Here is a 26,020-nt window from a genome sequence, read left to right as displayed (position 1 = left end):
TCTGTTGCAGTGGCATGACCATAGCTCACTGTAGCCTGGAACTCCTGGGTTCAAGCAATCCTTCTGCCTCAGCCTCCTGGTGTAGCTGGGAGTACAGTTGTATGCTACCATGTCTAGCTAATTTTTAAATTTTTTGTAGAGATAGGGTCTTGCTCTGTTGACCAGGCTAGTTTCGAACTCCTGGCCTGAAGTGATCCTCCCACCTCAGCCCCACAAAGTGTTGGGATTATAGGTGTGAGCCACCTTGCCTGGTCATCCTTGCTTTCTTGTTGGATGCTTGAGTTGTTTCACCATTATAAGTACTGCAAAGAGAGGACTGTAATTTAGTGGTTTATTTTATCAACCTGTATAACTACAGTAAACTTCAACCAATTTTAAAATTTATATTTAAAATTTTTTTTAGAGACAAGGTCTTACTATGTTGCCCAGGCATGGTGGCTCATGCCTGTAATCTCAGCACTTTGGAAGGCTGAGGCGGGAGGATCATTTGAGGCCAGGAGTTCAAGACCAGCCTGGTCAGCATAGAGAGACCCCATCTCTCTACAAAAAAATTTTTTTTAATTAGTGGAGCATGGTTGCACGCATCTGTAGTCTAACTACTTGGGAGGCTGAGGTGGGAGGATTGCTTGAGCTCAGGAGTTGGGCTCAAGTAGTTACAATATGCCCAGTAGACTAGAGGAGAATCAAGAGTGATGAGAGATGTTTCATAGAAGTAGGACATAAAAATTACATGATATCCCACCATGTTGCTAACATTTTACTGGCTGTTAAATCTGTAAGTACTGAATGGAAATGCATATCTAGATTCACATCCTCTACAACCATTAATTCATTTTTCCCTATTCTAGTGTATGTAGTCTTATTTTGTCCATCTTTGCCTCAACTTGAGAACTTTGGATCTGGCATTAGAATAAAGAGAGAATTGAAGGCTAGAAAGATAAGAGGTAGACTGGGGTAAATAAAAGTGAAATTGTGGCAGAATAGTCTTTGGAGGGATGAAGTTGAGTATACTTGGGCCTCAGAGCAATAATCGATTTGTTGGGAGGAAAGGGACTGCTAAAGCCAGTTTTAAGTATTCTACTCTGACCTGAGTGGCCTTGGTTTAATAGTGTATATTCAGACATAAGAGTATATTTAACTTTTTTGTACTAAGAATAGTAATGTTATAGGTACATATGAGAATTTGGCCTTCATCTCTGCAGGGTAATTTTAAAAAAGTTTCTCTAGATATTTCCATTACAGGAATCAAAGTTATTTGATTTTTGGAACTTCAGTAAAACCCAAGAATGAATAGCCAACAACTATTATACAAGTCATAAAATTAAAAGGCATTGAACATTATATGAAACATCAGGTATCCTGTTGTATGTGTCTGCAGTATTGATTAACTGATTTTAAGTAGGCTCAAGACTTCTCTTATAATTCTAATCTTATATTAACTAGATTTGCATATCTAACTTCTCCAAAAATATCCAGAAATGTTTATTTTAGGTTGGGTGTAGTGGCTTACATCTGCAATCCCAGTGCTTTGGGAGGCTGAGGCTGCTATATCTCTGGGGCCCAGGAGATCAGTGCTGCTGTGAGCTCCGATTGTTCCACTGCACTCCAGCCTGGGAGACAGAGCCAGACCTTGCCTCAAAAAGAAAAAAGTTGGTGTTTCTAAAACCTGCTGGTTGAATTTGGGACTTCAAAACATTATTTTGTGTGTGAACTTTGTTCTTGTGCGATGGTTCTGACAACCTTCCTCCTTTTTTTTAAACTCGGGAACATATTAATAGTCAAAGGTTACATGAAGAAATTCTCAAATTTACATGATTTCAAAATTTACAGTTCTTTTAACCTCAAAGATATTTTGAAAATAGACCTCGTCAGCGCGGTGGCTCAGGCCTGTAATCCTAGCACTTTGGGAGGCCGAGGTGGGTGGATCACCTGAGGTCAGGAGTTCAAGACCAGCCTGGCCATTATGGTGAAACCCCATTTTTTTTTTTTTTTTTTTTTTGAGACGGAGTTTCACTCTTGTTACCCAGGCTGGAGTGCAATGGCGCGATCTCGGCTCACCGCACCCTCCGCCTCCTGGGTTCAGGCAATTCTCCTGCCTCAGCCTCCTGAGTAGCTGGGATTACAGGCACGTGCCATCGTGCCCAGCTAATTTTTTGTATTTTTAGTAGAGAGGGGTTTCACCATGTTGACCAGGATGGTCTCGATCTCTTGACCTCGTGATCGACCCGCCTCGGCCCCCCCAAAGTGCGTGAGCCACCACGTCCGGCCCCAGTGAAACCCCATCTTTAAAAAAAAAAAAAAGAAAATAGACCTCAATATACTATGCCTGAATTTAAACAACTTAGTATTATATTTGAAAATAGTGAATAGTGACCATCGCCACCAAGTAGAGTGATAATGATAAGTAAAACACTAATCTTTGAGGTAGGGTAATTACTAATAAATTGAGTTAATTGATATATTTTAACAACTTTATTGAGAAAAATGGACATGATAAATTGTATATTTACAGTGTACAATTTGATAAATTTGACAAAAATACCTACTTAAAAAAATGTCAGTATATTCAAGATAGGGAACATATCCATCACCGTCAAGAGTATCTTCAGGGCCAGGCATAGTGGCTCAGGCCTGTAATCCCAACACTTTGGGTGGCCGAGGCAGGTGGATCACTTGAGCCCAGGAGTTCCAGACCAGCTTGGGCAACATAGCAAGACTTCATCTCTACAAAAAAATAAAATAAAATTAGCTGGGTGTGATGGCACCTACCTCTAATCTTGGCTACTTGGGAGACTGAGGTGGGAGGATTGCTTGAGCCAGGGAGGTTGAGGCTTTAATGAGCTATGATTGTGCTTGAGCCAGGGAGGTTGAGGCTTTAATGAGCTATGATTGTGCTTCTGTACTGCAACCTGGTGACAGAAGTGAGATCCTGTCTCAAAAAAAGAGTATCCTTGGCTGGGTGCCGTGGCTCACACCTGTGATCCCAGCACTCTTAGGGGCTGAGGCAGGAGGATTGCTTGAGCCCAGGAGTTCAAGACCAGCCTGCGCAACATGGTAAAACCCTGTCTCTACAAAAAAATTTAAAAATTAGCTAGGTGTGATGTTGCGTGCCTGTAGTCCCTGCTACTTGGGAGGCTGAGGTGGGAGACTAACCCAAAGCCTGGAGATTGAGACTGTGGTGAGCTGAGATCATGCTACTGTACTCTAGCCTGGGCGTCAGCAGTATCCTCATGACTTTTTGTAATCCCTTCTTTTGTTCCTTACTGCCCTCTCTGTATCCCTAGAAAACCATTGTTCCCTTTCTGTTGCTTAAGATTAATTTGTATTTTCTAGAATTTTATAAAAAGGGAATTGTATAGTATATACACTTTTTTTTGGCATGGGGAAATCTGTCTTCTCTCAATATAATTATTTTGAGATTCATCCATGTCGTTACATGGTCATAGCTTTTTATTGTTGAATAGTATTACATTTTATGAATATACCATGATTTTTTTAACTCACCCTTTGATGGACATTTGGATTATTTTCACTTTTTTACTATTATAAATAAAGCTGCTATGAGCATTCATGTAAAAGTCACTGGAGAGATACATGCTTTCTTTTCTCTTGTATAAATGCCTAGGAGTGGAATAGCTAGATTTGATAGGGAAATATTTTTTCCCAGTTGGTGGCTTGTCTTCATTCTTAAAACAGTGTGCTTCAAAGAGCAGTTTCTATTCACAGATAATATGTCTATGTAGAAAATCCTAGATTATTCAAAAAAGCTTTAGTGAATAAGTGAATTCAGCAAAGTTGTAGCTTAGAAGGTCAATATACAGCAGTAAATTGTATTTCTATATACTAATGATGAAATAGAAACTAAAGTTAAAAATTACCATCTCAATAGCACTAAAAACCATGAAATAGTTAAGTATTAACTTTTCAAAGTATGTGTAGTATTTGTATGTTGAAAATTATATAACACTGATTAGATAATGTTCATGGATTAGAAGAATTAGTATTAAGATACCTAGTCTTCTCAAACTGATCTATAGATTCAGTGCATTTCTAGTCCAAATCTCAGCAGGATTTCTTATAGAAACTGATGAGCTGATTCTAAAATTAATAGGAAAAGCAAAGAAACTAGAAAAGCTAAAACAATTTTGAAAAAGAATAACAAAGTTGGCAGATTCACACTACCTGATTTCAACTTAGTTTAAAGCTTCAATAACTAAGACTGTGGTATTGGAGAAAAGATAGACATAGAGATTAATTGAACAAAATAGAATCTAGTCACACAAAAATTATCAATTCATTTTGAAAAAGTTTAAGGGCAATTCATTCAGTAGAGGATAGTCTGGAACAGTTGGATATTCATATGCAAAGAAAAAAAAAAGAGTCTTTATTTGTGCACCAAATGTGGATACACTGTTAGACACTGGGCACCAAATGTGGATACACTGTAGGACACTGAGCAGGCAGTCTCTTGCCCAGGAATTCACATGAATATTGGGACAAATAACATGAATCCACCAGTGGATATGAAATACAATTTACTTACACAGTAAACAGCAAAAGGATTCCTCAAGGTTAAGGGCTTAGGTTTAGTCCAGAATGAAGCAAGAGTGAAATAGGGTGGGTGGCTTTGGTTTTTATCATGACCAGAAGGTGGAACTTGTTTGATGGATCCATGTGTGGGATTTACATGGTTTCAACTTCACACCAATAGCTGGGCTTTCTTACAGACTTAATACCTGGGCTTTCTTACAGACTTACCCAGATGTGGGACAAAAGGGAAGAGGTGTGGGACTTGAAAGCAATCAGCACTCAAAACATCAAAATGAAATCTTTTTCTTTATTGAGCCTCAGTCTGTGCTTCACATTCTGCAAAAATTAGTTCAGAATGGTTCATAGGCCAGGCCTGGTGGCTCACATCTGTAATCCCAGCATTTTGGGAGGTTGAGGCAGGAGGATTGCTTGAGCCCAGAAGTTTGAGACCAGCCTTGGCAATAGAGTGGGACCCGTCTCTATTAAAAAAAAAAAAAGATTCATAAATTGTGAAGTGAAATGCACAGCTATAAAATATTTGAAAGAAAACATAGGACAAAAATCTTTTTGAGACAGGTCAGGCAGAGATTTCTTGGACATGATACCAAAGATACGATTCATAAATGAACAAATTGATAAATTAGACTTCATCAAAATTAAGAACTTCTGTGCTTCCAGACACACTGTTGAGAGAATGAAAAGACTTCACAGACTGGGAGAAAATATTCCTTATCACGTATCTGACAAAAAAGACTGTATAAGGAACTCAAAGCCAGGCATGGTGGCTTAACGTTTGTAATCTCAGCACTTTGGGAGGTCAAGACTAGATGATTGCTTGAGATTCCAGGAGTTTGAGACCAGCCTGGGCAATATAGCGAGACCCTGTCTCTATTAAAAAAATCAGAATTTAAAAAAACAAAGACCAAAAAAAAAATCAAAACAAAAAAATCAGAATCAGTAAGTAAACAACCTAATTAAAAAGAGCAAAAGGTTTGAGTAGACACTATTAAGGAAGGTGTATGAACAGTAAATAAACACCCCAAAAGGTGTTAAACATAGGTTGGATGTGGTGGCTCATGGTTGTAATCCCAGCACTTTGGAGAGGCTGAGGTGGGCAGATCACCTGAGGTCAGGAGTTTGAGACCAGCCTGGCCAACATAGCAAAACCCGGTCTCTACTAAAAGTACAAAATAAGTCAAGTGTGGTGGTGCGTGCCTGTACTCCCAGCTACTCAAGAGACGGAGGCATGAGAATTGCTTAAACCTAGGAAGCGGAGGTTGCAGTGAGACAAGATCATGCCACTGCATTCCAGCCTGGGAGACAGAGTATCTGTCTCCAAAAAAACAAGGCATTAAACATTAGTAATTATGAAATTGCAGAATTAAAACCAAAAGGAAATACCATTATGTTGTGAAAATTAAGATATTAAGAGAAACTAAGGAAAAAACGGCGATACAAAATGCTGGTGAGACTGTGGAACAATGGAAACTTTCATCCGTTGCTGTTGGAAGGGCAAATAGAGTAGCCACTTTGGAGAAATGTTTGGCAGTTTTTTAATGAAGGTGAATATATACTTGTCGTATGACTCAACATTCCCACTCCTAGGTATTTACCTAAGTGAAATGAGAACTTAGGTTGATTTCTTTTTTTTTCTTTTTTTTGAGATGGAGTCTCACTTTGTCACCCAGGCTGGAGTGCAGTGGCACAATCTTGGCTCACTGCAACCTCTGCCTCCCCGGTTCAAGTGATTCTCCTGCCTTAGCCTCCTAAGTAACTGGGATTTACAGGCATGCACCATCACACCTGGCTAATTTTTGTATTTTTAGTAGAGACAGGATTTTACCACGTTGGCCAGATTGGTCTTGAACTCCTGACCTCAACTGATCTGCCCACCTTGGCCTCCCAAAGTATGGGGATTACAGGAGTGAGCGAGCCACCCGCTCCCAGCCTTTCTTTTTACATTTTTTTAAACAGCTTTATTGAGTAATAATTCATGTACCATACAATTTTCCCTTTAAAGTATACATTTCAGTGGCTTTTAATGTATGCACAGTTGTGTTACCACAACAATCAATTTTAAAATACTTATATCACTCCAAAAAGAAACCCCAGACCCAGTAGCAGTCACTCCCATTGTCCCTTGCCTAGCCCTAGGCAAATGTTTTCAAGGGTCATTTGTGTTATAACATATATCAGTACTTCATTTCTGTTTATAGCCAAATAATATTCCATTGTACAGATACACCACATTTTGTTTACCTACTAATGGATATGTGGGTTATTTCCATTCTTTTTTTTTTTTTTTTTTTGTTTGAGACAGAGTTTCGCTCGTTACCCAGGCTGGAGTGCAATGGTGCGATCTCGGCTCACCGCAACCTCCGCCTCCTGGGTTCAGAAAATTCTCCTGCCTCAGCCTCCTGAGTAGCTGGGATTACAGGCATGCACCACCATGCCCAGCTAATTTTTTGTATTAGTAGAGACGGGGTTTCACCATGTTGACCAGGATGGTCTCGATCTCTTGACCTCGTGATCCACCCGTCTTGGCCTCCCAAAGTGCTGGGATTACAGGCGTGAGCCACTGCGCCTGGCCCTCCACTCTTTTTACTATTATGAATAATGCTGCTGCCATGAACATTCATGCAAAAGTTTTTGTGTGGACATATATTCTCATTTCTTTTGGGTATAGACCTATGAGTGATATATCTGGGCCATATGGTTACTCTGTATAGCTTTTTTGAGGAACTAAAGAACTGTTTTCCAGACCATCTGCCTCTTTTTACATTCCTACCAGCAATGTTATCAGAGCTCCAGTTTCTCCATGTCCTTGTCAGTACTTATAATTGTGTGTCATTTTTTTGTTTTGAAGAGATGAAGTCTCATTATGTTGCCAGGTTGGAGTACAATGGCCGTTCACAGGTGCAATCATAGTACAGTTATATGCTCAAATTCCTAGACTGGGCCAGGCGCGGTGGCTCACACCTGTAATCTCAGCACTTTGGGAAGCTGAGGCAGGCGGATCACCTGAGGTCAGGAGTTCAAGACCAGCCTGGCCAACATGGTGAAACCCTGTCTTTAAAAAAAAAAAAAAGTAAAAAAGAATTAAAAATTAAAAAAAAAATTCCTAGACTCCAGTGATCCTCCTGCTTCAGTCTCCCAAGTAGCTGGGACTACAGGCATATGCCACTATACCCAGATAGTAATTTTTTTTTTTTTTTTTTTTTTTTTTTTGAGACGGAGTTTCGCTCTTGATACCCAGGCTGGAGCGCAATGGCGCGATCTCGGCTCACCGCAATCTCCGCCTCCTGGGTTCAGGCAATTCTCCTGCCTCAGCCTCCTGAGTAGCTGGGATTACAGGCACGCGCCACCGTGCCCAGCTAATTTTTTTGTATTAGTAGAGACGGGGTTTCACCATGTTGACCAGGATGGTCTCGATCTCTTGACCTCGTGATCCACCCGCCTCGGCCTCCCAAAGTGCTGGGATTACAGGCTTGAGCCACCGCGCCCGGCCCAGATAGTAATTTTTTATCGTAGCTATTATAGTGGCAGTGAAGTGGTATTTCATTGTGGGACTGATTTTTTGTTTTCTTTTTTCTTTTTTTCATTTTTTATAGATGGAGTCTCGCTCTGTCACCAGGCTGGAGTGCAGTGGCGCAAATCTCGGCTCACTGCAACCACCGCCTCCCAGGTTCAGGTGATTCTCCTGCCTCAGCCTCCCGAGTAGCTGGGACTACAGGCGCACACCACCATACTCAGCTAATTTTTATATTTTCAGTAGAGATGGTGTTTCACCATGTTGGCCAGGATGGTCTCAATCTTTTGACCTCGTGGTCCACCCACCTTGGCCTCCCAAAGTGCTGGGATTACACACGTGAGCCACCGCACCTGGCTAGGTTTTTGCATTTTCATAGTGATGAATGATGTTGAGCATCTTTTCATGTACTGGCTTCTTTGGAGAAATGTCTATTCAGAGTCCTTTGCCCATTAAAAAAAATTATTGGTCGGTCATGGTGGCTCACACCTGTAATCCCAGCACTTTGGGAGGCCACGGCAGGCGAATCACCTGAGGTCGGGAGTTTGAGACCAGCCTGACCAACATGGAGAAACCCCGTCTCTACTAAAAATATAAAATTAGCCAGGCATGGTGGCTCATGCCCGTAATTCCAGCTACGTGGGAGGCTGAGGCAGGACAATCACTTGAACCCGGAAGGATGGAAGTTGCAGTGAGCCATGACCCCACCATTGTACTCCAGCCTGGGCAACAAGAGTGAAACTGTCTCAAAAAAAAAAAAAATACTGAGTTCTGAGCTTTTTATGTATTTATACTAAACCTGTTCTTTATATATTTAGATACTCAACCTGATACTATCAGAAATAAGATTCACAAATACTTTTTTCCCCCCGTTCTGTATGTTTTCACTTTCTTGAAGCACAGCAGTTTTAGATTTTGGCAAAGTTCAATTTCCTTATTTCTTTGGCTTCTTGTGCTTTAGGTATCATATCTAAGAAACTTGCCTAGGCGTTATGATTAATTGCCTAATCCGAGGTTATGAAGATAATTTTTTTTTTTTTTTTTTTTGAGACGGAGTTTCGCTCTTGTTACCCGGGCTGGAGTGCAATGGCGCGATCTCGGCTCACCGCAACCTCCACCTCCTGGGCTCAGGCAATTCTCCTGCCTCAGCCTCCTGAGTAGCTGGGATTACAGGCACGCACCACCGTGCCCAGCTAATTTTTTGTATTTTTAGTAGAGACGGGGTTTCACCATGTTGACCAGGATGGTCTCGATCTCTTGACCTCGTGATCCACCCGCCTCGGCCTCCCAAAGTGCTGGGATTACAGGCTTGAGCCACCGCGCCCGGCCGATAATTTTTTTTTAATGAGGTGGACTCACTGTCACTCAGGCTGGAGTGCAGTGGCACAGGTTGGCTTATAGTACCCTCTGCCTCCTAGGCTCAAGCAGTCCTTCCACTTCAGCCTCCTGAGTTGCTGGGACTACAGGAGCATGCCACCATGCCCAGCTAATTTTTGTATTTTTTTTTTTTAAAGACTGAGTTTTACCGTGTTGCCCAGGCTGGTCTTGAACTCTTGAGCTCAAGTGATCCTTCCAATATCTTGGCCTCCCAAGTGCTGGGATTACACGTTGGTGGCATGAGCCGCCAAGCCTGGCCAGTTGATTATCTTAAACTTCAAAATGATCTTTAATCCATTTTGTGTTCATTTTAGGGTAAATTTAAAGTTTTCTTGATTATTCCCAGGTAATTAACTTTCGCTGTTGCAAATGAGCTTTTTAAAATTGTTTCCTGTGATTGGTTATTATTTGTATATAAAGGTCATTTTTTTCCTAAAGAGAATGCCAGTTGTTTTTCCCCCCCAAAATGATAATTTTTTCATGTAGTATAACTACTTTAAAAAATTCAGTCTTGCCGGGTGCGGTGGCTTACGCCTGTAATCCCATCACTTTGGGAGGCCGAGGCGGGTGGATCACGAGGTCAAGAGATCGAGACCATCCTGGTCAACATGGTGAAACCCCATCTCTACTAATACAAAAAATTAGCTGGGCATGGTGGCGCGTGCCTGTAATCCCAACTACTCAGGAGGCTGAGGCAGGAGAATTGCCCGAACCCAGGAGGTGGAGGTTGCGGTGAGCCGAGATCGCGTCATTGCACTCCAGGCTGGGTAACAAGAGCATAACTCCTTCTCAAACAAAAAACAAACAACAACAACAAAAAAATTCAGTCTTGGGCTGGGCACGGTAGCTCACACCTGTAATCCTAGTACATTGGGAGGCTCAGGCGGGAAGACTGCGTGAGTCCAGGAGTTGGAGACCAGCCTGGGCAACATAAGGAGATTCCAATTCTACAAGAAATAAAATAAATTTTAAAAATTGGCTGGGCACAGTGGCACAAGCCTGTAGTCCAAGCTACTCAGGAAGCTGAGGTGGAAGGATCACTTGAGCCCCGGAGGTTGAGGCAGCAGTGAGCCATGATTGACACAAACATTTAGTCTTGAATGAAGTTTTATTGAAAACTTCTGAATTGTTTGCCTTACTTTGCCTCATAATTTATATTTAAGACCTCTAAAGTGTATATTGTACAAAACTTTTAAACTTTTTACTTGTATCCTTAAGGTAGTGAAACAACCAAAGCTGTCTTATCAGAACTTCCTGTTTAAATCAAAAGTAGGTGAAATTTGGGAACAAAAGGGATTGATGATGGTATTTTGCCAGCTAGAAGCAGAGCTGTGGAATTGATCATTTGGGATTTTGCTAACTCTGATTTATCTATTTATTTAAACTTTGTTTTTTTATTAGCTTGTTTACTTACAGAAATAGAAATTTTTTATTAAAAATAATGTTTATCAAAGAAATGTAGATGTTGAAGGAAGAGAAAAGCAACTGTGATTCCACCTCATTTAACTTTTTTTAAAATTTTTAAAATTATTGTATAAATACAAAATAAAAATAAATCTGTTACATATGTAGGTAACTATGTTCTTTTTTTGTGTGTGCGACCAAGTGTCACTCTGTAACCATGCCTGGCTAATTTTTTTATATTTTTGTAGAGACAGGGTTTCTCCATGTTGCCCAGGCTGGTCTATAACTCCTGGGCTCAAGCAATCCTCCCACCTCGGCCTCCCAAAGTGCTTGGATTACAGACATGAGCTACCACGCCCCGCCTTATTTGCTTTGAAATTAATAGGGTTTAAAATTTGCCCACGTATGTCTCACTCTCCACATTAGAAAACAAACCAAGTTCTGAGAACTTAACTCTTTAAAGAATTGCTGTTTTGCTTTTACATTACTGCAGTTTTACTCTAACCATTACTGATTGATTGATTGATTGAGATAGGTGTTCCTTATGTTGCCCAGGCTGGTCTTGAACTTCTGAACTCAAGTGACCCTCTTGCCTCAGCCTGCTGCATAGCTGGGACTATAGGCACATACTACTGTGCCCAGCTTCTAACCAGTATTGATATTCATGTTATGAAATATACATGATGTCATTAATATAGCCAGTTTATACAACAAAGAGAAGATTTTGCAAATTCTTTCTTAAAATTCTTTCAGACTATATTAATATTTGAAAATACTAGCACCTATAAGTAACCTTAAGAAACTGTACAATTTAATATTCACTTCTTTTTCTTCTTTCCTTCCATTGCCTCTGTCCAATCTCTACTCCCTCTCAGATTCCTATAGTCTGTGACTGTCTTCTAGTCATCTGGGCTACTTGTTCCTTCTGTCCTAGTTCAGGATCGAGGTTGCCTGGGCTTTCTACCTCTCCGTCTTTTTCTTTTCCATATCCCTTGAGACACCCTTGGCAATAAATCTAGCTATTCTCTATTTTGTTTGTTTTGAGACAGAGTCTCACTCTGTTGCCTAGGCTAGAGTGCAGTGGCACCATCTTGGCTCACTGCAACCTCCACCACCTGGGTTCAAATGATTCTCCTGCCTCAGCCTCCCAAGTAGCTGAGATTACAGGCGTGTGCCACCATGCCCGGCTAATTTTTTGTATTTTTAGTAGAGATGGGGTTTCACCATGTTGGCCAGGCAGGTCTAGAACTCCTGTCAAGTGTCTTCTTAAGAAATGTCATGGCTGGGTGCGGTGGCTCACGCCTGTAATCCAAGCACTTTGGAGGCCAAGGCGGGTGGATCACCTGAGGTAGGGAGTACAAGACCAGCCTGACCAACATAGTGAAACCCCGTCTTTATTTAAAAAAAAAAAAAAAAAAAAAAAAAGAAAAGAAATGTCATCATCCTAGGCACTTTCATCTAAATTACTGCTTTTAAAAAATTACTTGCTGGGCCGGGTGCGGTGGCTCAAGCCTGTAATCCCAGCACTTTGGGAGGCCGAGGCGGGTGGATCACGAGGTCAAGAGATCGAGACCATCCTGGTCAACATGGTGAAACCCCGTCTCTACTAAAAATACAAAAAATTAGCTGGGCGTGGTGGCGCGTGCCTGTAGTCCCAGCTACTCGGGAGGCTGAGGCAGGAGAATTGCCTGAACCCAGGAGGTGGAGGTTGCGGTGAGCCGAGATCGCGCCATTGCACTCCAGCCTGGGTAACAAGAGTGAAACTCTGTCTCAAAAAAAAAAAAAAAAAAAAAAATTACTTGCTGGCAGTTACATTTGGCCTTATTTTGATACTTTACCTTTTTGCTTATTCTGGTTTTTCTTAAAGGGACCACTAAATAAAGGTGAACGTTATTAATTTGGAGGGCTCTTTTTTTTTTTTGAGACAGAGTTTTGCTCTTGCTGCCCAGGCTGGGGTGCAATGGTGTGATCTCTGCTCACTGAAGTCTCCGCCTCCCGGGTTCAAGTGATTCTTGTACCTCAGCCTCGCAAATAGCTGGGATTACAGGCATGTACCACCACGCCTGGCTAATATTTGTATTATTAGTAGAGATGGGGTTTCTCCATGTTGGTCAGATTGGTCTCAAACTCCTGACCTCAGGTAATCCGCCTGCCGCGACCTCCAAAGTGCTGGGATTATAGGTGTGAGCCACCGTGCCTGGCCTAGAGGGCTCTTAATATCACATTTATTTTTTCATAACCTAAACTTTCAGGTTCTCTATTCAGAGAACAAGAATCCTGACCTTTGAGAAATGTATGTGTTTCTAGGTAAGGTGCTTGAAATAGTTGAGAGGTATATTATACAGTATAAAATAGATAGCTTAAAAGTCAGTGAAGAATGGTACCATTTAAGTAATAATATTCATTTCTTCTTAAAGCCCTCCTCATTATTTGTTTAGGGGAACCCAGCTTTTCCTAGTTGAAGCACAAACTTTAAACATTGAGTTTATTTAACTTCAAATGGGAATTCAAATTCCAATTTAAATATTTTAAAAAGTAGATTAAAATCACATGTATTTATAAACTTTGTATCTCTGATATAGAAGTAGCATTTCTTGGATCGCTAACAATTAAGCCCCAAACACTAAAATATCATTGAGAAATATTGTATTCTGGTGATATGAAGTAGAGAGGTACAAATACATGAGAGTTTTTACCTTATTATTTATTTTGTCTATAAAAACACTACAGTGTTGATGGGAAACACTATATTAGTACTCTGGTTTAAACAGAAAGCCAACTTATACTAGGATGTGGGGGAATTTGTTTATTGTGGGGTAAGGGAGTTGTCTTAAAAATTGAGATTAGGAATGTGATTAGACTTCAAAGATACCATCAGAATGTTCTCTTCTCTCTTATCTTCCTTTCTGCCTATCTGCTTCACATTTTAAACTTTCTAGATAAGCTTCATCAACTTTTTTGACATACATGCAAAACTTGGTGCCTAACTTCTCCTGTGCTTTATTTTATGTAGTTCAGGCATTCAGAGTAACTGCTAGAACTTTGGATAGCCATTTCGTTAGGGATAAGTATCATGCTGTATAGGGATGAATTAAAGGTAGAATAGAGTGCCAAAAAAAGGTAAAAGGGGGCAGTTCTTGAAGAAAGAGAAAAGGTGTGGAGGAGGTGTCGTAGGCAAAAACAGAAGTGTGTGTTTTTGAAATGATCTTATCTTAATGTTCTTTCTGACAGGAAAGACTCGGGACTTTGGAAGAACTTCCAAAAGACAGCCTATGTAGCACATTCATTTAAGGGCAATATCTTAACTTAGAGCTGACTTCTAATATGAATCTTGAAATGCTGTTCAGTTGGAATTATGCCAATAACTGCTACAGTACTGCTCAGTACAGTTCACTGCTCTAGTACAGAAAGTGAGGGAAAGAAGCTAGCATGATTTCTGAGTTTGTGATAGAAAGATCGGTCATAGCATTAAAGCACTTGTCCTTCAGACTGTAAGTACTAGACATGTAGCTCACCCTCTTTAAGAACAGAAGTGGCTGGTCCAAAGGTAATGCGTTATCTCAATTGATTGTTCACAGTCAGTTACAGATCGAACTCCTTGTTCTACTCTTTTCCCCTTCTAACTACTGCACTTGACTAGTCTTAAAATAAAATAATAATAATAATAAAGGAACAGAAGTATGACTGGAATTGATGGAGTTAAGTAAAAAGAAATGGCAATTTGCAGAGGAATTATAGGGAAGAACAGAAAGATAACTAATTCTACTAGTAATTACTCTTATTTGTCTTGGAAGATACATCCTATTTAGATGGAAAAGACACGCCAAGTTTTGATGTAGAGCACATTGTAGTGGCCTGAATTAGGAGTCTGAATTTGTGTTGTTCTTTTGTGTTGACCATGAAAACTGTCAGAAACATTGAAGTCTGAAACAGATTTCAGGAGGACCAACAGTTGAATAAGGAATCTGAGGAAAAATAAAGTTGGAGCATTCTAAAAGAAGGTTTGGAACAAGTGTCGAAGGTGTGGAGAGACTGTTAAAAGAACTCCTGTGGAAAATTTTAAGTGTCAGAAAAAGTTTAAATTAGAATATCAAGCATTCTTGGCTGGACCAAGGGCAATGATGTTTACAACTAATTGATCACAACCAGTTACAGGTTTCTTTGTTTTTTGCACTCCCATTGTTTTACTTGACTAGCTTGAAAAAAGGAGAGAGAGAATATCAAGCATTCTTTAGTCTGCTTTACTCATTTTTGAATAATTTGAGAGATACAAACGTTTTAAAATGTTACAACTTTTTCTTGGAAGAAAAATATTAAACCAAAACCCTAATAGAATTATTTACCAGATGTCCTGTCCTAGTAATTCAGTGAATAACTTGTACTTAAAATTCAATGACTCCTCATAACTCGATGTAAATATAGATGCTCCTTGACTTATGATGGGGTTCTGTCCTGAAAAACCAGTTGTAAATTGAAAATATTGTAAGATGAACATCATAGCTTAGCCTAGCCCCCCTTAAATGTGCTCAGAATACTTAAATTAGCCTACAGTTGGGCAAAATCATCTAACAAAGCCTATTTTATAATAAAGTATTGAATAGCTCATGTAATTTATTGAATATTGTATTGAAAGTGAACAACAGAATGGTTGTAGAGGTCAAAGTATGTTTTTTTACTGAATGGTGTATCACTTTTACACCATTATAAAGTTGAAAAATCCTAAGTCAAAGTGTCCTAAGTTGGGAATCATTTGTACTTACTGTGTGGTAGAACTTTTAAGATCTGTTCCCACGTTTGATTGACCTGTTGAGTCTTTGGGACTGGACTTTCCTGGAATAAGGACTGTAGGAAAGTTTTGTGTTTGGATGAATGTACACTTTACGTTTTATTTATTTTCTGGAGACGGAGTTTCGCTTTTGTCACTCAGGCTGGAGTGCAATGGTGCAAACTTGGCTCACTGCAACCTCTGCCTCCCAGGTTCAAGTGATTCTCCTGCCTCAGCCTCCTGAGTAGCTTGGATTACAGGCATGTGCCACCACGCCTGGCTAATTTTTTTGTATTATTAGTAAAGATGGGGTTTCACTATATTGGCCAGGCTGGTCTCAAACTCCTGACCCCAGGTGATCCACTGGCCTCGGCTTCCCAAAGTGCTGGGTTTATAGGCGTGAGCCACCCTGCCTGGCCTACATTTTATTTTTATCCAGGACTACCTGAGAATGTTTTCTGGTAGAATTTCTTCCATACTGCTTTTTTTCTTATAGTTTAAAAAATATGGGCCGGGCGCGGTGGCTCAAGCCTGTAATCCCAGCACTTTGGGAGGCCGAGGCGGGTGGATCACGAGGTCAAGAGATCGAGACCATCCTGGTCAACATGGTGAAACCCCGTCTCTACTAATACAAAAAATTAGCTGGGCATGGTGGCGCGTGCCTGTAATCCCAGCTATTCAGGAGGCTGAGGCAGGAGAATTGCCTGAACCCAGGAGGTGGAGGTTGCGGTGAGCCGAGATCGTGCCATTGCACTCCAGCCTGGGCAACAAGAGCGAAACTCCGTCTCAAAAAAAAAAAAAAAAAAAAATACGATGGAGTGATGTATGCCGTAAACCACCATGGCACGTGTATACCTATGTAACAAACCTGTACGTTCTGCACATGTACCCTAGAACTTATAGTATAATAAATAAAATTTTTAAAAGTATATGAGATGCATACCAAACATTATAAGTAATATACATGTATGTTATAAAAATTATATAAGCACTTAAGAACCTATCATCTAACCAATAACCTACATATTATCAATAACTTATTCATACTGTTACAGCACCAAGTTTTATTCCAGTATAAGTTTATCTTTGAATCTTTGACTCTTCTTGGGTTTTCTTTTCTTTCTTCCTCCTATTTCTCCTCCTTCCCTCCTCTTTCTTTGTCTTTTTAAAAATTAAGACAAGTCTTTTCAGGGATGCTATCTGAGATTTGTCTTTTCTTTTCTTTTTTTTTTTTTGAGTGGAGTACAATGGCGCTATCTCGGCTCACCGCAACCTCCGCCTCCTGGGTTCAGGCAATTCTCCTGCCTCAGCCTCCTGAGTAGTTGGGATTACAGGCACGCGCCACCATGCCCAGCTAATTTTTTGTATTAGTAGAGATGGGGTTTTACCATGTTGACCAGGATGGTCTCGATCTCTTGACCTCGTGATCCACCCGCCTCGGCCTCCCAAAGTGCTGGGATTACAGGCTTGAGCCACCGCGCCCGGCCGATTTGTCTTTCTTTTAAAGGAGATTGCATCCATTTTGACCCATTAATTTCTCTTTCTTTCTTTTTTTTTTTTTTGAGACAGAGTCTCCCTCTGTTGCCCAGACTGGAGTCCAGTGGTGCAATCTTGGCTCACTGCAACCTCCACCTCCCAGGTTCAAGTGATTGTCCTGCCTCAGCCTCCCAAGTAGCTGGAATTACAGGCATGCACCACCACAGGCTTGGCTAATTTTTTGTATTTTTAGTGGAGACAGGGTTTCTCCATGTTAGTCACTCTCAACTTCAGATGATCTGCCTGCCTTGGCCTCCCAAAGTGCTGGGATTATAGGTGTGAACTACTGTGCCCAGCATTTAATTTATCTTTCAAGCTTGTTTGAAGACTTAGAACAGGAATTATTTATATTTTATAATTTTTGATAAAGTCTAATATCTTTTGGGATACTTGACTCTTAGATGTTCTATAATGATTTGCTTTGCAGGCTGCTATCTGAATGAAGGTAGAAATAATAAAAGTGAGACACCATAAGGAAACCAGTTTAAAAAAACCTATGATTGATAAAGATGTTTGCCTATTAACGTGTCACTTAAAGTTTCTGAATGAACATGGATGAATGAGACATAGTATTAAAACAGATTAGAGAACCATTCCCTAGAGTAATTAGACATACAGTTAATATACTTTTACATAAGATAAGTTGAAGTAAAATCTATTTTAAATGCAGAGGTGATTTCATAGAGTGTTTGCTCTATCCAGTGGTTCTCAAACTGTGATCCCCCAGCCAGCACTGTCAGCATTGCCTGGAAACTTGTACAAATTATCTCAACTCCTCAGACCTTTAGGTGATTCTGATATAGCTGAAATTTGAGAAGCACTGCCATACAGGTCTGTCTGCATTTTTATTATCTAGCTTGCGTAGGCATGTTAGTTTGGTATAATGTTGTATGGGTCTGAACTTCCTATTGTAAGTGACAGAAATCCAACTAGAATTAGCTTAAGCAAAAAGGAATTTATAGGCTTTCTTAGGTGGATTGGGAGATTATTGTAGTAGTTTACAAATTCAAAGCAATAGTTGCAAATAATCAGGGCCCTAGGGGTTGGAACTGCTTGTCTCTGTATGACTTGTAGATCCTAGACAAGTGAGAAAGATGGTCACAGGGCAGCCTCAAATTCACATTCTCTGAGCTTAGCAACTCCAGAAGGAGCTGCTTTCTACCATTCACAAGGCCATCCCGCAACCGTTATGTTAATGAGAATGAAAGCCGAAGATTGACCTACTCTGGGTCTTGTATCTAACTATAGGAGGAAATAGAATGGGAAAGTGTGCTACTCTGGCAGCGTAGTTCACTGTTAGATAATTGGGTTGCTTTCAAATTCTCTTTACTTTTACTATTATTTTTATAGATACAGAGTCTCACTCTGTCACCCAGGCTAGAGTGTGGTGGTACATTCAGGGCCCACTGCAGCCTCCACCTCTCAGGCTCAAGTGATCCTCTAGCCTCAGCCTACTGAGTAGCTGGGATTACCACTACACCTGGCTATATTTAATTTTTTTTTTTTTTTTTTTTTTTTTGAGACAGTCTTTCACTCTGTTGCCAGGCTGGAGTGATGTGGCACGATTTTGGCTCACTGCAACCTCCGCCTTCCGGGCTCAAGTCTTCTTGCCTCAGTCTCCTGGGTAGGTGGGACTACAGGTGTGCGCCGCCACCACCACGCCCAGCTAATTTTTGTATTTTTAGTAGAGACGGGGTTTCACCATGTTGGCCAGGATGGTTTCGATCTCTTGAGCTCGTGATCTGGCTACCTCGGCCTCCCAAAGTGTTGGGATTACAGGCGTGAGCCACCGCATCCAGCCTCAAAATTTTTTAATAGAATTGGGGTCTCCCTGTGTTGCCCCAGGCTGGTTTCGAATTCCTGGCCTCCAGTTATTTTCCCGCCTTAGCCTCCCAAAGTGTTGGGATTACAGGTGTGAACCACTGCACCCAGTTTAGACTTAGGTAACTTTGAAGAAGAGAAAGTGAAATGTAGAGGCTTGTAGAACTAGAAAATGGAACATGCTCAAAAGCTTATAGTATTTGTTAGCGAGTAATTAACTACTTTTTAAAAGGTTTGGGGTACCTTAATATGAGAGTTAATGGTTTATTATTTTGTATGAAGGTTTATTATTTTAGGTTTATTATTTTGTATGAAGTTAATTTTTTTGTCACTATAAAATATACTATAGGATGTCTGGAAAATACAGAGGTGTAAAAGGAAACTACCTCTTGCTCTGCTATCCAGAGACAATTACACTGTGGTGAATTTCCTCTGTATATGTTCTTGCATAGTTATGACCATATTATGATGTTAATTTTTTCTTTGTTTTGATCAGTATTTATAACTTTCTGTTGGGGTAATGAAAACATAATCTTAGTCAATATAGGTTCCACCAAGGTTGTATGTTGATAATTGTTAAATCTTATTTTTTCATTTAACTCTGCAAGTTAAAGAATGTGTTTTCATTTTAAGTTTCTTGGCATATAACAACATCATTAATTTTGCTTGTTAATTTAATTGTTCACTTGATGGGCAAAAATGGTATTTTATGTCATTAATTACTAATAAGTTTGAGCATTTTTTGTTGAACTAGCTTGTTACTGTTATTTTTTGTGAGTTCCAAGTTTTTTATCCACTTGTCTATTAGCATCTTAGTGGTTTTCTTACTGATTTTTTTTTTTTTTTTTTGAGATGGGGTGTCACTCTGTTGCCCAGGCTGGAGAGCAGTGACAAGATCATGGCTCACTGCAGCCTCAACCTCCTGGTCTCAAGTGATCCTCCTGCCTTAGCCTCCCAAGTAGCTTGGGACCACAGGCGTGTGCCACCATGCCCAGCTAATTTTTTGATTTTTTTTATAGAAATGAGATCTTGCTGTTTTGCCCAGTCTGGTCTCAAACTCGTGAGCTCAAGTGATCCTCTTGCCTCCCAAAGTACTGGGATTACAGGTGCAAACCACTGTGCCTGGACATTTTCTTATTTTTAAGTTTAGAAATTCTCTGCTTTTAGAGATCTGATAACTTTTCTGTTGTTGCTATTTGTTTTACTTTGTTTTGTTGATTAATTTTGAAACATGATGTAAGGTGAAGTTATTTATTCTTTCTGTGATTGTGTTGAATTTTTATTTTTTTTTATTTATTTATTTATTTATTTATTTATTTATTTTTTTTTTATTTTATTTTTTTTTTGAGGCGGAGTTTCGCTCTTGATACCCAGGCTGGAGTGCAATGGCGCGATCTCGGCTCACTGCAACCTCCGCCTCCTGGGTTCAGGCAATTCTCCTGCCTCAGCCTCCTAAGTAGCTGGGATTACAGGCACGCGCCACCGTGCCCAGCTAATTTTTTGTATTAGTAGAGACGGGGTTTCACCATGTTGACCAGGATGGTCTCGATCTCTTGACCTCGTGATCCACCCGCCTCGGCCTCCCAAAGTGCTGGGATTACAGGCTTGAGCCACCGCGCCCGGCCTTGTGTTGAATTTTTATATAGGCTCTGTCCTCCTCCTCCTCTTCTTCTCCTCTTCTTCTTCTCCTTCTTTTCTTCTTCTTCCTCCTCCTCCTCCTTCTTCTTCTTTCTTCTTTCTTCTTCTTCTTTCTTCTTTCTTCTCTTCTTCTTTTTGTGAGACAGAGTCTCTCTGTGTTGCCCAGGCTGGTGTGTGCAGTGGCACTATCCTGGCTCACTGCAACCTCTGCCTCCTGGGTTCAAGCAATTCTTCTGCCTCAGCCTCCTGAGTAGCTGAATTACAGGCGTACCACCACACCTGGCTAATTTTTTGTATTTTTAGTAGGGACGGGGTTTCACCGTGTTAGCCAGGATGGTCTCCTGACCTTGTGATCCGCTTGCCTCAGCCTCCCACTGCGCCCTGCCTGGCTCTGTCATTCTTAAAATATTTTCAAGCTAGGAGTCCACCAGATCGGTGACTGCGGAAGGCTAAGTGACCCCTGGCCGCCGCCACCATGGGCCTCGAGTTTGGGAATCTGATGTGGATGCGGCATGTGATCTACAACTTGTCACATTTCAGAGCAGCGCCCCTTCCCTCACGTCTTCTCTAAAGGAATCCCCAACGTGCTGCACCGCACTCGGAAATCTTTCCTTCGCGTGGTGAGGCCATTTGTAGTGTTTTATCTTATCTACACATGGGGGACTCAAGAGTTTGAGAGATCCAGGAGGAAGAATCCAGCTGCCTATGAAAATGACAAATGAGCATCACCTCCAAATGACGGTTCCTGTTTCTGAAAGACCTTTCTCTGGAAGAGGAGTCTGCATTGTCTCTTAAAGACACAATAAACTTCCTATGATCCGAAAAAAAAAAAAAAAAAAATATATATATATATATATATATATATATATATATATATAAAATATGTATTGTATTCGAAGAAGAAGCTATTATATTCAAAGAAAAATGCCATCTTAAGCTTCTTTTTAGTTATTTCTGTAGACTAATGGTTTTTAATTCCTTGTGAGATTTAAGGACAATAAGAGATGACAAAAAAACTTTAGTGACAATATATTTTAGCAATGGCAAAATAACCTCTTTTCTGACAAATCTAAACTCTCTTATCAGAGTTAAAAGCTTAGACAGCCTTTGTTATTAGCCTTCTGTGAGTACAGTGAAAGCATTTATATTTTCTGCAAATAGCATTTATTCATGAAGAAAATTATGATAGAAATCTGTTTAAACAGAAAATTCTAGACTCTTCAGACAGCTCAGGCTTTTGAAAAAGCCTTGTGCTTTGGCAGGAGCCCAGGAGAGGAAGTGTCTACATCTGCTACATTCTAGAAGCCTTCTCCAAATCACTGTAACATAGCCAAAAGAGCAGTGTATTTCATTACTGTGTGGTTTTGAAAGTATCTGGAAGTCTGCCGCAAACTCAAGGGAGGAGACTAAGAAGTACTTCCAGTTTTTGTGGTGATCTATTTTTATTGAGATTCAAGTTAGGTGGACAGTGGGGTTATTTTTTCGCTCTTGTGGAATGGGGAGCTTTCAGTTTGAACTTGAGCCTTTTGCTTTAGCTCAAGTCACATAGGAAGAGTTAGAGGGGTCTGCACAAAGAGAAACAGGTTGACAAGTCAGGGTAACCAATGAGAGCCTGTTACTGAGGCAAACTATACTGTAATGGTAACTTTTCCTCCTATAAAATAAATAGGCAAAGTCCATGTTTGTAGTGGAGAAGGAGCAAGAGAAGAGTGCTACCAGGGCATCTGGGTAATTGAGGTAAAGCCTTTCTGTTGGTTTATATCCTCATCTACCATGAAGAATCCTAACTAGAAAAGACAGTGCTACCATGGATATAGAGCACAAAGACAAAAGGGTTTTGCTACCAGGTTTAAAAAAAGAAAGAAAAGAGGCCACAGACATGTGATAGGCTGTTTTTTTTTTTTTTTGTCTTTGTTTTTTACATATAACACAGTTGATAAGAGACACAAAACTGAAGTCTGGGTCCTTTGAGAGAAAATACTAGTTTAAATGGACAGGGGGCATATTTATTCATTTTGGATTATCTACAACTTAAAAAACAAAACAAAACAGGTGCAGTGGTGCAGACCTGTATTTCCTACTCAGGAGGCCAAGGTGTGAGGATCACTTGAGTCCAGGAGTTTGAGTTCAACTTGGGCAACATAGCAAGACCCCTGTCTCTTAAAAAACAAAACCAAACCAAGAGAACAGTGTCATTGCAATATAATTCATATACCATGTAAGTCACCTATTTAGTATTCATGATTCAATGATTTTTAGTGCTTTCACAGAGTCATTCTACCATCAGTCACCACAGTAAATTTTACTTCATTTATTCATTTGTTTTTTTAGAGATGGGGTCTTGCTATATTGCCCAAGCTGGCTTTGAACTCCTGGGTTCAAGTGATCCTCCTGCCTTAGCCTCCCAAGTAGCTGGAACTCCAGGTACCTGCCAGTTAATTTTAGAACATTTTTTGTCCCCAAATCTACAACTTTTAATTTATTTTAAAAAGTTATATAGGAAAAAGCTGGACCAGGCACAGTAGCTCATGCCTGTTTTCCCAAAACTTTGGGAGGCTGAGGCAGGCAGATCACCTGAGGTCAGGAGTTTGAGACTGTCTCAAAACAAACAAAAACATATATATAATTTCATATATATACACATATATAAAAAAGATATGACACATCAGGAATTTTAAGGATTGATCAGAAAGCTCTGAAATCTTTTTCCTTTAAAATGTATTTTAACATTTTGAAAATGTGTTCATAATATTTAAATTGATAAGTTGGTATATTTTTATGGGAAATTCATGGGAAAGGTCTAAATCATAGAGAAACCTTATTTTTCAGGCTATATGAAAAAGCCATCTACTATTTAATAATTCTAATTGTAATAGTAAGGAGAACAAACTCAACTTGAATTTTTAAGCATAAATTATCAGGTAATAACAAACATACATTTTTCTCTAATATGAAATATCAGACTGGGTGCAGTGGCTTACATTTGTAATCCCAGTACTTTGGGAGGCTGAGGCGGGTGGATCACTTGAGGCCAGGAGTTTGAGACCAGTCTGGCCAAAATAGCAAAACCTCTTCTCTACTAAAAAGACAAAAGTTTAGCCAATTGTGGTAGCACACACCTTTGGTCCCACTACTTGGAAGGCTGAGGCATGAAATCGCTTGAACCCGGGAGGTGGAGGTTGCAGTGAGCCAAGATTGTACCACTGCACTCCAGGCTGGGCAACAGAGAAAGACTGTTTCAGAAAAAAAAAAAACAAAAAACAACCCACAAAAAAGAAATGTCATGGTAGTACTCTGATTATATGAAAAACAAGATAGTGGCTATTATTAAATTATTAAATGGACAGGTGCAGTGACTTACGCCTGTAATCCCAACACTTTGGGAGGCCGAGGTGGGTGGATCACAAGGTCAGGAGTTTGAGACCAGCCTGGCCAATATGATGAAATCCCGTCTCTACTGAAAATACAAAAATTAGCCAGGCATGGTGGCATGTGCCTTTAGTCCCAGCTACTTGGGAGGCTGTGGCAGAAGAATCATTTGAACCTGAGAGATAGAGGTTGCAGTGAGCCAGAATCTAACTGTTGCATTCCAGCCTGGGCAATAAGAGGGAGACTTTGTCTCAAAAAAAAAAAAAATTATTAAACAATTGATAATAATTAACATTAATTCTATGGGCAACCTGGGAATCTTTTACTTTTTCATAGAAAGAATAGATAAGGAACTTTTCCTACCCTTTGTATTTTTTAAGTAATGATTGCATTTCTTTTTCTTTTTCTTTTTTTTTTTTTGGCATTTCTCTATTTCTGTTGTAGGTGTGTGATCCTGTAAAATTAAGTCTTCCAAGATGATCTGGTGTATATTAATTGTAGGAATTCTGCTTCCCCAGTCTTTGGCTCATCCAGGCTTTTTTACTTCAATTGGTAAGTCTTACTATTTGTTGGTTTGTGTTGGTTTTGCATTTTTTAATTTCCATTTTTTAGTGTTTGTTTTAAAATCAGCAAAAACAAATATAATGTATTCCCAGAGTATAGGTTTCCTTGCTGCCTCTCTAAAAGGTCCTTTTTAAATAATTTTATTAAAAAAATTTTTTTTATTACAAAAATGATACATATTCAGGGTAGAAACTTAGAAAAATTTAGAAATGCATGTCAAAAGAAGTTACCCATTAATGAGTCTATTAAGCAAATAATGCATATACTTAGTCTTTTTCAGTGCAGAGATACACAAGTAATATACTGTATATATATATAGTCTGCTTTTTCCATTTAAGATTCTACTGTGCGCCAGGCATGGTGGCTCACGCCTGTAATCCCAGCACTTTGGGAGGCCGAGGCGGGTGGATCACGAGGTCAAGAGATCGAGACCATGGTGAAACATGGTGAAACCCAGTCTCTACTAAAAATACAAAAAATTAGCTGGGTATGGTGGCACGTGCCTGTAATCCCAGCTACTCAGGAGGCTGAGGCAGGAGAATTGCCTGAACCCAGGAGGCGGAGGTTGCGGTGAGCCGAGATCGCGCCATTGCACTCCAGCCTGGGTAACAAGATCGAAACTCTGTCTCAAAAAAAAAAAAAAAGTGAATTAAAGGGGTTTTTTGTATCATAATTTAAAAAAAAGATGCTTATCATTATTATTTTTAATAGAGGGTCTCACCATGGTGCCCAGACTGATCTTCAACTCCTGGCCTCAAGGGACTCTCCTGCCTCGACCTCCCAGAGTGCTGGGATTACAACAGGCATGAGCCGCAATGCCTAGCCCATAAGTATTACATATATATGACTCTTGATTCCAGTATATAAAATGATGGGTTCATGCATCCTATTATAAAAGATTATTTGAAACTTTTTTAAGTGTGGCTTTTGTTTATTAAATAAAAATTTAATTCTAATTAGTCTCAAAAACAAACGTAAAGGGGAGGTGGTGAAGAAACAATCTTTGGAAAGTAGTGTTGATTTGCAATTTAAAAATACATTTGTATTTTTACATGGTAAAGACAATTTGCCAGCACAGTGTAAAGCTTGCAAAATTAAATGGCTTGAAAATTAGAACTGGAACCCTTGATTAGAAAAGTTTTTGACTTTGTTTTGGTTTATCTGGTGAAAAAAAGATTGTCTTCAGCATAGTTGATTCTTGCCAGTTAAATTGTCTCATAGAACGAAACAATCATTCTTAACATACTTGTGTGGAAGGATAAGAGTATTTGATAACCTTTTTCCCCTTCTAGGTCAGATGACTGATTTGATCCATACTGAGAAAGATCTGGTGACTTCTCTGAAAGATTATATTAAAGCAGAAGAGGACAAGTTAGAACAAATAAAAAAGTAAGCAAAATGTTTACTTATTATGACTCTGACTCAACCTGGATGTTTTCTTTCTAGAGCTAAAATATTCTTTAAGTAGAAATGAAACCCATTTTTGA

At 39.8% G+C, this 26,020-nt stretch overlaps 1 protein-coding gene and 1 pseudogene across 3 annotated transcripts in view; both read left to right on the top strand.

The window, feature by feature from the left end:
- The window catches only part of P4HA1 (prolyl 4-hydroxylase subunit alpha 1), an 87,172-nt gene that overhangs the window by 4,028 nt on the left and 57,124 nt on the right, over positions 1 to 26,020 (top strand). For all 3 annotated transcript variants that reach the window (XM_064374270.1, XM_064374269.1, XM_064374268.1), the window contains exons 2-3: positions 24,414 to 24,521; positions 25,826 to 25,922. In XM_064374270.1, coding sequence (XP_064230340.1) covers positions 24,446 to 24,521; positions 25,826 to 25,922 — 173 coding nt within the window. In that variant the 5' untranslated portion in view covers positions 24,414 to 24,445. The remainder of the gene's footprint in view (positions 1 to 24,413; positions 24,522 to 25,825; positions 25,923 to 26,020) is intronic.
- LOC105722624 (cytochrome b-c1 complex subunit 8-like) lies at positions 20,666 to 21,322 on the top strand (annotated as a pseudogene).

The sequence above is a fragment of the Aotus nancymaae genome, unplaced genomic scaffold (genome assembly GCF_030222135.1).
Source record: "Aotus nancymaae isolate 86718 unplaced genomic scaffold, 86718_ANA_hifiasm-v0.15.2.pri h1tg000010l, whole genome shotgun sequence".
Lineage (NCBI taxonomy): Eukaryota > Metazoa > Chordata > Mammalia > Primates > Aotidae > Aotus > Aotus nancymaae.
This window is presented reverse-complemented; position numbering and strand designations above follow the sequence as displayed.